Source organism: Diorhabda carinulata, chromosome 4 (assembly GCF_026250575.1).
Source record: "Diorhabda carinulata isolate Delta chromosome 4, icDioCari1.1, whole genome shotgun sequence".
Taxonomy (NCBI): domain Eukaryota; kingdom Metazoa; phylum Arthropoda; class Insecta; order Coleoptera; family Chrysomelidae; genus Diorhabda; species Diorhabda carinulata.
In genome coordinates, this window is record NC_079463.1 from 30694110 (window position 1) to 30706594 (window position 12485).

The following is a 12485-nucleotide window of genomic DNA, read 5'->3' on the forward strand; positions in this document are numbered from 1 at the left end:
ATGCTCAAAAACCCAGGTAACCGCGAAATATAAGTATTAATAACTTTTTTATAACTTTTTCAATAAAGTTTTCGTATTTTTTTTATTAATCGATACGAAGAAAACGAACATTTTAGAAAAAAAATATATAAAAATGTTGATTTTTCATGTTTTTACAGATTTTTGAAGAAAAAATTCATATAAACATGTTTATTTACTAGTTTTTACAAATAAAATTTTATTAATGTTTCTTAAAATCAACTTTTTTCTTCAAAAATCTGTAAAATAATGAAAAATCGACTTTTTATATAATTTTCTTTCTAAAATTTTCGTTTTTTTTTTCGTATATGAATGAAGTTTTCGTAATTTTTTTTATTAATCTATACAAAAAACGAATATTTTACAAAAAAAATTATGTAAAAATGTTGATTTTTCATGTTTATGCAGATTTTTGAAAAAAAAATTCATTTAAACAAGTTAATTTATTAAATTGTTGCAAATAAAATTTCATTAATATTTTTTAAAATCAACTTTTTTCTTCAATAAGCGGTACAAAAAATGATAAATCGCCATTTTTCTATAATTTTTTTCTAAAATGTTCGTTTTTTTTTGTATAAATTAATAAAAAAATACGGAAACTTTTTTGGATCAATTATAAAAAAGTTATTGATATTTATATTTCGTATTGTTTTCCAAATTATTTGGTTTTTGTATTTGTATTTTGAAAAAAAAAAATTAATACTTCCCACAGTTTTATAAACATAAAATCAGCTTCTCCTATAAATGTTATTTTGAAGAACAGTTGGAATTATTAATTTTAAAAAGGTATTTAGAATTTTTATTCTACATTTCACTGTGAAAAAAGCATTAAATGTATACATTATCTTCTCTTGCCAAAAATTCGTTTGTTTTTGAAAGGTATTCAAAAATAGAATGAAACTTATTTTCGTTTCAAAAATTTGTTTTATATCGGGATTTTTATTAACGTTCTCTAGGTAATCGAATGTCATTATAATAGGTATAAAATAAAACATATTTATATTTCTGTCAGTTGAAACACTTTTTCTTCGACGTAAAAGGAGCGCTGGTTCGTATAAAAATAAATTCTAAAAATATAAAAATTCATTTGGAACGTTTTTCGTTTTTGTTAATTTAATATATTTCAAAAAAAAAGTAGAAGAATGCAAGGAATAAAAATGAAACACTCCGATCAGTGCCGTTTTACTCAATCAAGTTTATTTACGATAAACTCAACAGCAACCTGACGTTTGGTCAATTATTTTACGCATCAATTGATATCAATTTGTTTTGACATTGCTGTACTTTAAACTATCCCTTTCGAGATAGGTCCATTTGTTTTTTGCTTTGGATGGGTTAAGAAGATTTTTTTCTATTTTGTTGCTGGCTTTTGAAAAAAATTATAAGAACAAAATCCATAAGCAACAAATTTCAAATGACCTCAGGATGCAAAATTTTATTCTGAAGAATTACCTAGAGCAGAAAAATTTTTCAGCAACAATTACCAACAAATTTTCCAATAAAACTCGATTTATTCACAGACTGTTCAATGTTTGTTCTCGCTTTGAAAGGGGTATTAGGAATTTGTTTGATATCAGATTAGTTCCAAAAAATTTTTTTCTTATCGGTAATTGTTTTATTATATTAATTGTATTCTAAAAACCACGTTGGTTACATTTCTATTGCATTTTTAACCTTATGTTTGTAAAATTTACCTCCAATTATTACACAAACGATGAACGAATGTTTTGAAAAAAATCATATATTTTAAAGTAACATTTCTTTGAAAAAACGTATCGCCATTATAATATTATTCATCATTAGCATAAACATACAATAGATGCTTTTTTATTAACATTATACAATGTTAATGACCTCTAAAAATATCGGTTTTCTTTAATACAAACATGTCCATCAGAAAAACCTTTCAACTAACACTATTTCAACAACAATTGTACACCAAAATGAATCATACAAGCCTGAAAATAATACGAGATATAAACAAAAAATATAGTAAATTGATTAAAAATAAGTCTGTTAAGGATGCGTTAAAAGGACAATGTTTTGACACCATTCTGGGACATGTGTATTAAGATATCATATGCACCGGAACCCAAAGAATCTATTGTTTCCCCCTTACTTGCTGTGATACTGGCGAACCCAATTTTTACAGCTGATCCATCAATCCCAATCCTCTTAAAAAGCAGCTGTAGCTGCCAGAGATGTTCGTGTTCGATTTGAAGGTATAGTGCTCTGGAGTTCCTTATGGTTTCACTCTTTGAGAAAATGTGCATATAGGATTTGTCCTTTGCGTAACAGAATCTGCAGGCAGCATTATCTACTAAGTCTAACGTCTTCAATTGTCCATTGAGGCCACAGTGCCCCGATAGGCTGATCATTTAGCAGCCCCTGTAGATTGTCCCAATAATTAGTTTTACACCTATCTACCTTTTCCAATGATTTTTCTATTGGTGTGTAGATGTTACCACAGAATGAATTAATCCAATGACCACAACAATGAATTAATAAATAATCTATTCAACCAGTCGCCAGCAAAGGGAAGATTAAAGGGAATATGACCAGAAGATTTCCCACAATACATACTCTCAGAGTACCGTCAATGGATGGTTCCTGATTGACTTTATTGACCTATGTTTATTTTATACCTATGACGTAACGTAATATGGTGGCATTACTGAAATGTTTAAACTACCTATAAAATTTTTTATAATTTTCAATAATTTTTTTCTACCTATAAATTTTGATCAAAGAATTTGAAAAAAATATTATAATGAATGTTGTATATAAACTATTTTTCTCTTAAACCATGCAAGTACCATATTGAAATGTATAACACTCAAAAAAGGATACAATGAGAAATTAAAATGTGAAGTTAATATAAAATTAGGACCATTACAATATAATGTACATTATGAATTTGTTTTTCAGCAATTGGGGCTCATCCATGCCGATTTGAAACCTGAAAATATCATGTTAGTTGATCCGGTGCGACAGCCGTACCGTGTGAAAGTAATAGATTTTGGCAGCGCTTCGCACGTCAGTAAGGCAGTGTGTAATACGTACCTACAATCTAGGTATTACAGGGCACCGGAAATTATTTTGGGATTACCATTTTGTGAGGCAATCGATATGTGGTCCCTGGGATGCGTCGTCGCGGAACTGTTCCTGGGATGGCCTCTATATCCAGGATCATCGGAGTACGATCAAATAAGGTAAAACTTATTCATAAATATTTTCATCATATGATTATATGTAATTTTTTTTGTAGGTACATAAGCCAAACTCAAGGTTTGCCTACAGAACACATGTTGAACAACGCCTCCAAGACGACGAAATTTTTCTACAGAGATATGGATAGTACTTATCCTTTCTGGAGGTTGAAAACACCCGAAGAACACGAAGCTGAAACTGGTATCAAGTCCAAAGAAGCGCGAAAATATATTTTTAATTGTTTAGACGACATTGGGCAAGTTAATGTACCAACTGATTTAGAAGGTGGTCAATTGTTGGCTGAAAAAGTTGACAGAAAAGAATTTATAGATCTGCTGAAGAGGATGTTGACAATGGACCAGGTAGCAATATTTTGTTTCATTATAATCGTTTATTAGATCCTTTAATTGTTATTCTTTCTACATCTTTTTGTTTCTTTATAAACACCCTAATTTACTTTCCCCCTAACGTCCTTTGTCTGTAATTAGTACTAACAAATAGTGATGTGGACCTGCCAAATGCCCAGTAATTTACCCATAACCTTTTTAAACGCTTTGGTATTTACGATTTTTTTTTAAAAATGATTTTCAATCTTACTTTACCAAGCTCAATCATACCTTAAGCCAAAAATAAAGAAGAGGATTCTCGATGATGATGATGATGGTGTATTCTGGGTGAGAATTGACAAAATAAAAAAAAAGCTGATGAAGCCGATTGTTCATATAGAATCTAATGAGCCACAAATTCATAACCCAGAAACAAATCTCATTGGAAAGCTTCCGCTTCCTTTCCACTGTAAACTGCAATTCTAACGAAATTCAAAATTAGGAAGGAATTTGGCATCGCACCAATTCACTTAGCAACTAATCTTGATGATCCAAAAGAACAAGGATGTAAATTAAAATCTGTTGTGATGCGAAACAACAAAGCACACAGGCTTAGAGTTACTTCGAGTGATTATTTCAAAGACGAGCAAGGAATTTTGTCTATACAATTTGTGTGGGAAGGACTGGAAAATAATAATTATGTCATGGCGATAATCGAGAAGAACCAGTAACATTTGATGCCACTGAAAGAACATTTAATACATTTTGCTAGATTCACAATAAAAATCGGCTAACAAGTAAAAGGGTAGCAAAACTAACTTATCCAGCTTATAATTGGAAATTGGCACATAAAACTCCCAAGAAAATAATGAAGCAGAACAACGAAAGAAATGGGAGCAGAAAATATTGATGAAGAGGACATCTCGGGATCTGAGTTATTAAAATCAAACGAAATTAGTTCACTAGACTAAATATACAAAAAATTTGATCAATAATACATCATTAAACCATATTTGTCATTAAGTCTCATTAATAAAATGCTTGTTTGATGATAATTCAGTATTTTCTCAGAAATACATAAATCCCCGGGCATTTTGCTGGGTATATGTCCCATCTTATAAATGACTGGACATTTTGCATCACTACTAACTATTTACAAACAGTAAACTTTTATGGTTTCAGTCAGTTTATATTAATTTTGTTCTTGGAAAAAAAATATATATAAAAACGTTGTTACACATAATGATTCTTATTGTAGGAAAGACGGACAACACCTGGTGAAGCCTTAAATCATGCTTTTGTTCGATTGGCTCACTTAGTAGACTACGCACATTGTAATAATGTGAAAGCTAGTGTACAAATGATGGAGGTAAGTATTTTAAACATTTTAAGATTACTTAATTTAAAAAAAATTATTATTAATTAAAGGACGAAATATCGAAAAAAGTTTAGCTTTGACCAAAAAGTTCAGCTCAATATTAAACCGTAGAAGTAATTGAGATCAAAACACCATACGAGAAATGCCATCAAATGGTATATGGGATGGAATAGGAGTATAGGAGCCTCTAAAAGCCTGGGCAGTAAACCATGTAGAAATATATATATATATATATATATATATATATATATATGAAATTGGAAAATGTGCCCAGTTCAATTTGGAAAGGAATTATTGCAAACAGGATATGATCATCCTGTCCAATAACCAAGCATCCATTAGAGCTCTAAGCTCCAATATCATGAAATGAAATCCTGGTTTGATAATACTTGGACGAGGTAGGCAAGGGGAATAAAGTTATACTGTAATGAATTTCGGGATACACTGAAGAAGATAAATAGGGGTGAAACCAATTATTGGGACGATCAATAGAGACTGAGACAGGCAAAGATACTCCTGGGAAGCTATAACCAGGGAATATCTACTGAATGTATCTACATGGGAAATCAGAATACTAAGGGTCCTGTCAGAGGATTAAACCTCTATCCACATTCTCTGGATGAGTGTGAAAGAAACACTACTGAACTTATACATGAAAACCTTTTTCTTTATTTTTAATCCAATCCATTCAAGTATTTCAAAACAGCAAGTTGTACTTTTTCCGAAAATAAATTTTAATATTTTATAGGTTTGTCGAAGGAATGATTACAATAATACAACATCCTCATCCCACCATCAACCGGCGCAACAAGCACCATCTTTGGTCGCCAATTTCGTTCCAAATTCAAATGGTAACGTCACGTTCACCATAAACAACCAGCTATCTAACCAGGTTCAGAGGCTCGTGCGGGACAGATCCGGATATGATAATCTGGTATGTAAGCAGTTTGTTGTTTTCGTTCGTTTTCCTTTTGATGATATTTTTTTCTCTTCCTATTTCTAATCCGTTAAATTAATTCTGATAGGGCATCTTGTGGATCTTTGCATCGAATTATGTATTTACTTTTAGTTTTCACAAAATTTTTGAGTAGTACAAATAACATTTGATGCAAATCTTATCATTGACTTATGTGTATATAATGAATTATTCCACCATGATTTTTTAAGATAATTTGAAATTTCTTGGAAGCTTGGAAGCTACTATCTTTGTACCTTGTCAACCTGCGATACCGCAATCTTAGAGGCGTTACTAAACGTGATTCCCCTTTGCCTTATAGTGAAGAAAGAGGCATTTAGCGACGCCCAAAGACTAATCCAGACAATGAAACTAAAACCAGGAATTCTGGTAGGTCAATTCTAGACGTGATAAAGCTAGAAAGTAGTGACAAACCAATGAACCAAATGCATAGCATATTGGACAAATATATCACATTCAAAGAATTAACGACCAGCAATCCTGGGTCAATAAAAATCTTCTGCAAGCTCAAAGTGTATCTTTGTTACACAAACGGTTCGAAGCTAGTGCGAGGAGTTGGATTGGGTATTTGTGGACCAAAATGCAAGCTCTCCATACCACTAGGAATTGTTTGGATAGAAACCTCTCCAAAAAGCGCATTCACATTCTCTCAAATAGCTAAGAGGCCTTAAAGGTCCTGAAAGCTATTGAGTTCATATCCAAACTAGTGTGGGAGTGTAAACAAACTCTAACAGCACTAGTTAACAAAAAACGAACTAACCCTTTTGCGGCTATATGTTTAAAATACATTCTCAAACAGTAGTTTACGGCAGGTTAGAATTAATAGTCATTGAGAAGCATTATATTTCTATAATTTCATTGCCTTATTGGTTCCATTGCTAGTTTTTCTTTTTATCAAGATCTCTAGCCTCATTTTCATTCTGTATACTCCAACTTAACCTTATTTTATTTTATAAAGCATTTTGTATATCAGCTAATTATTGATTTTTCTTCTTAGTATCAAATATATAACGGTAGAACTGTCGGTAGACAATATGCCACTAGTAGTAGGGCAGATCCATTCCAACATCAACTTGTCTCGAGCATTTTATGTCCTGCTGGTTATCAAGGTATGGGTGGTTCGCCTGCAAAACATGTAACCGTGGTTCAACAACAACAATTGCAGATACAACCTCCGATTTTAAGCCAACCGGGTCAACAACAATATGTGCCGGTTAGTGTGGTCGAACCTAGTGGTAGACAAATGCTATTAACCGTAAGTACATGTCAATTATTATATTCCGATTAGGTTATATAAAATTAATTATGTATTTTGTTATTTTTAGAATGCCGTACAGACATCCTGGCCGACAAATCGTCAACAAATGGCTATAGTTCCTTCGTGGCAGCAACTTCCACCTCAACATGCCGCCATACAACAACCTCTACTATCCGAAGCCGAATGGGGTCGTCCATTGTTGGTCGATTCGTCTGCCATCCTTCAAGAACAGCGCCCCGTATTTCCAGTGGATGTCACAGCGGAAGTTTATAATCCAACTATAGTCGATCATACAGGAGCCTCGTGGAGTAGCAAAAGGAGTTCCAAAAATCATCATAGTCAACAATCTGGAGGACATCATAGCCATCATCATTTAATGGTAAATAATATTTTGACAATACTCTACTTGGATGAAAATAAACGTTATTTATACTTTTTATAGGTACCGTCTCACCATAGATCTCAACACGATAAAAAAGAACAAACGCAACTGAGTCCAGTTAAGAAACGAGTAAAGGAAGGCACTCCACCATCAGAGCAGATCAGTTACTCGAGCAGTAGCAGCAGAAGGAATCACAGTCCCACAAATCAATGGCATCATTCGTCATCTCATCAAGTAAATATTTCAACATATCTCCAACTTTATTTTCTTATTAAAATTCAGCATAACTAATTATTGTAAAATTTTTCTTCTTATTTATTTGAACAGTTTCTTAACGGTGAATTATAAATTCATAAACACCGTGTTTCTCACTTAATTAATTTATGCACTAAACACTTGACTATTCGCTATTTATAATAGTTATCCGTTAACACTCAACTATTTACCATTCACTCAAAGATAAACAAGCACCTATTTATACAAAACGGATATCTCGAAAATTCGGGATCTAAAATGTAAACAAATAAAATTTAGAAATAATTGATTCTATAAAAACAACCATAACATACTGTAAATAAATTATTGGAAAATTAGACCCGGCGCGTCCACCAAATTTTAGATTCTATTAACCTAATCTAACATGGCCGGCTTGACGGTTCATGTCATGGACGAATTAGTAATATATTTTGTTTTATTATTTAGGTTTCTTCTCATGATCATCATACTCAAACGGTTCATCATCACCATCACCACCACCACCACAACAATAGTAGTGCCGCCGCGGTCGCTGCGATTCCTTCGAAACAACACACTATTACCATTAACGATACACCATCGCCTGCAGTTTCTGTTATAACAATATCCGATAGCGAAGATGAAGTAACTCCAGGGAAAAAATCTATACACACTACCACTCAAACTCAACCATTAGCACCGCCCCCGCCGGTAGCAGCGGTTCAAAGAAAGAATGTCATTAGTTGTGTTAGCGTTCAAGATAGCGACAACGAGGAAAGGAATTCGGCTAAGGTTAGCAAGGTGAGATAAATAAGGTTTTTGTTATGCAAAATTATTTATTTTGACAATAGTTTAATCAAAATGAAACAATGAGAGTTCTATATGGAAAACCAATCCTTTGGTTCGTTTACCACCGCACTTTGGAATTTCCAAAATAAACAAAATCCTTGGTGAAGGAGTTTATCTTTTTTCGATATTCTTGGCCACTGTACCGGGTGTATGTTTGTCAGCTTACAGTCGGCCAGACCAGACTTTACTTCGTGTCATCGAGAAGATAAAGTTTTCTTTCCTTGAACGTTTGAACGTTTTGAGCCAGATAAATCATTAACCATGTAACGGTCATTCTAAAGTATGTTTTAACGACAAAAGACACCTTAAAATCGAGGTTCAAATTTCATTCTTTGTCCCTCATTAGGACCCTTTGATTTTTTGACAAGTGACAAGTTCCTGGTGGGAACCATTAGGATCTGGTTGGCGATACAAAGTGTCTCTTATTTTACTCTCCATTAATGTTTCGGATTATCAAATTTTTGTCTTGTATTAATGTAACTGTAAAAAATTATGAATTTAGCTATCCAACTTAAGGATTATTGTATTCGTTAAGATGTATGATACACGATCCTAATGGAGCTCTATTAACGTATCGAATTACTTACTTTTACTTTATATCGATATGACTCTAACGACCATTCATATTTATAGCCTTTTGTACAATAGAATTTTAGTATTTACGTTATAACTGAAACTCATCATTAACCTTGCTCGTAAAAATCAAACAAATTTTTTTATATAATATTATCATTTGTTTAGGCTACAAGTCATACGCATAGCTACAATCCTGTCATCAAAAACGAACCTTGTCAAAATCAAAGCAGTAGTCACAACAGTAATACCAGCAGCATCAATTATGCTTCACAGAAGAAAAGAATATTGGCAAAAGCACAATCTGAATGTATGTTAAATGTTCCAACAAAACAAGAACCGACTGATTACAATTATTTACAACATTGCGGATCTGCATGCAAGGAACCTGTACAGGTAATTATAATATAGATTTTTTTTTAAATACGAACATTGATATTCTAATTTCGAAACAATATTTGATTTGTAGTCCTATCAGTATGTCAGTACATCTCAGCACGATCAACCGACGTATTCAACAAGCGATAAAAGAGTCTCCTGGGCTCCACCTGTAGCCCATAACACCTCGAGTCACTCTAGACGACATTCTGCAGTACCTGTAGTCAGTCTACAAGAATACGCAGTACCCGCTCAACCTCATAATGAGTATATTCAACCGCCGGCGGCTCATTCTACCAGAGATACCTTAACCGTCGCCAGAGAACAACATTTATTAGCTCCCGGAAAGAGTTGGGGACCACCACAAGCTATACATCCCAGTTATAGGTAAGTGATTCACAAAAAAATATTGGGCATCATTTTAGCAGTAGGGGAACAAAGTTTGTATGGAGTAATGTAAAGTTTATTTGGAATATATTTAAAAGTAATAAAAACACTAACCAAACTTTTGTTAATTAAATTAGAGCAGCAAATGATTGAATTATAGGCAGGACTATTCATAGAGATTTAATCTTTAGGTACAAGTTTATATCAAGAAATCTTCATGAAAAGATGCACTAGCTATGTATCAATCAACCCTAATTGAGTGTTTTCCTACATCTTGTAGCTTGTCTGTAATTAGAAATAGGCAACCTAACGCTTTTACCACGGTTGTGCTTTCTATTTACCAAAAATATAAATGATCTGGACGTTATATTGAGAGGATTTATTAGGCAGAATATTGATGGTAGTTTGTTGTTGTAGTTTGCCGAATGTTTCAATGATCACTTGGATGCATTTTCTTCTTGAATCAAGTCAGTTATTTGACTTTTACAACCTCTTATTTCTAATTGCCTTGTGCTCTTATAAAAATTTTCACTGTATTCTCAATCTTCTATGGCTACTGTACCTAGTTGGTTTCTTTTCTAGTATTACAATTTCTATTATAATAAGGACTTATATATTGATTACATGTTTTAATTTTCATCCATGTTTGATTATGGTGAGGAGGTTTTCTTCTGCCTTATCTGTATCATAATTGTCAATGTGATTCAGTATATTTCATATTTCCTTATTATTCAGATTCTTCACTTTACCAATTGGCATTACAGCTCAGTGTGAGCTTTGGCCTCCTGGACAATTCGTCTCTAAACTGGTCTGTTCTTCACCAACGTTATCCATCCTCTCACATTCATTGTTTTTAAGCCCAATCCATCTAATGCTTCTTTTTCTACTGCTGAATTTTTTGCCTTTCATAATTCTCTAGTACTCGATTCTTTGAATGAGGCCAAATCATCTTAAACTCTGAGCTTCATTGATTTCTCTATTATTTCGGATTCTCCAGTCTGTTTTGTTCATTCTAATTCCTCCATATATTCTTCTGATAATTTTTGGTTACAAGTATTATATCGTCAGGATAGGCGATTATTTTTCCACCTTAAATTTCCTTTATGAAGCTGTCCATGCTCCTGGTCAGCTCTGGAACGAATTGCTCTATTCTGTATAGAGTCTAGCATCCTCAGGGTATGCTTGGTGTGGAGTCAAAGGCCTGTTAAAAATATTTCAAAGAGAGGTAGCACGTCGAATTTTTGTTTCTTAATGTTGTCCGGACTTATGTTTGAATCTGTATCGCCTTGTTAGTTTTTTGAGTACCATTCTACAAGACGACGTATATCACTTGAATTCAACTTGATATTCTATATCTGTATAAATATGGAATCCAATAAGTAAATATTTCTTATCACTCTAGAATCTACTGTAGGTATTTCATTTGTGCATGATGAGTTATTAAATCGTATCGATAACTGAGGGTATATAATTGAATTGCATGTGTAAGTTTATATTTTGACATCCGTAATTGTAGACACGGCCAGGCTCATCTGTCACCCCAACCGTTATCGGCTGCTCCAAGGCTATCGCCCCAACATCCGTTGGCAGCGGCAGCCGGTCAGCCACTTTACCATCAAACTGAACTTTATCGAAGACCCGTCTACGTAACTACCACCCAACCCGCCTATCTGCCTACTACGCACCAGGTAGCGCCAGCTGGGTAAGTACTAGATATTGGATTTAGATAATTAGTTGAGAATAGGTTATTTAGAGGTAAATATTTTTTTTTTCTAAATGAAATTTGTAACGTAACTAATTATTATTGCATGCTATTGTTGTTCTGATAGTGATTTAATTGGTATAGTATTTTCCAGTTAACATTTTCTATTTATTTCTATTAAATCAATAACTCCCTAAATATTTTTAATTCATAGATATTTTGTTGGTTTCTCGATGCAATTTTTTCATGTTTCAAATAATCTAGGAACCTAATAGCATGAAAAAACCATTGTATTGGAAATTGGGAGTGACAAATAAAAACCCCGATATTACTCAATCAACACAGTAATCTTTATCTGCACAGACAGCAGAGCTGCTTTAACAGCTGATACGGTGTGTTCTAGACCTGTGCTAAAATGTTAAAAAGTCAGATATATCATTTTCTCCAAATAAAGATAAAAAAGTGTTCAGATGAGAGATAATTATATAATCAGATCGAATATACTGCAATGGTTGGACCATTTGTAAAGAAAGGACTCGAATAAACTAAATACTAAAGAAGTAATGGAAGGATGTTTCATTATAAGAAACAATTAATGGACTAGAAAAGTTTAGCATTAGCAAATTCTCAAGGCTATAGACTTAACAGTCCTTTCCTGATTCTATTTATGGATTGTTTTTTGAGAATACCTTCAGACACCTGAAACTTTTATGTCTTTTCGTTTGGTTTCTTCAGGATGGTTAAAAATTCTAACAGATGCTAGTTTTTTTTAAAGTATGTCTTACTTTGTTAGTTTATCAAATATAGTTGGTTT

General features: G+C 33.0%; 1 protein-coding gene across 6 annotated transcripts in view; it reads left to right on the top strand.

The window, feature by feature from the left end:
- LOC130893237 (homeodomain-interacting protein kinase 2) overlaps positions 1–12485 on the top strand; it is a 56508-nt gene that overhangs the window by 25366 nt on the left and 18657 nt on the right. For 4 of the 6 annotated variants that reach the window (XM_057799163.1, XM_057799160.1, XM_057799164.1 and 1 more), the window contains 11 exons: positions 2947–3230; positions 3287–3590; positions 4813–4923; positions 5681–5866; positions 6906–7163; positions 7234–7545; positions 7609–7782; positions 8251–8583; positions 9373–9600; positions 9674–9969; positions 11486–11671. In XM_057799163.1, the coding sequence (XP_057655146.1) occupies positions 2947–3230; positions 3287–3590; positions 4813–4923; positions 5681–5866; positions 6906–7163; positions 7234–7545; positions 7609–7782; positions 8251–8583; positions 9373–9600; positions 9674–9969; positions 11486–11671 (2672 nt within the window). Of the gene's footprint in view, positions 1–2946; positions 3231–3286; positions 3594–4812; positions 4924–5680; positions 5867–6905; positions 7164–7233; positions 7546–7608; positions 7783–8250; positions 8584–9372; positions 9601–9673; positions 9970–11485; positions 11672–12485 lie in introns of all 6 variants that reach the window. The other 2 variants (XM_057799158.1, XM_057799161.1) reach the window with 1 other exon arrangement.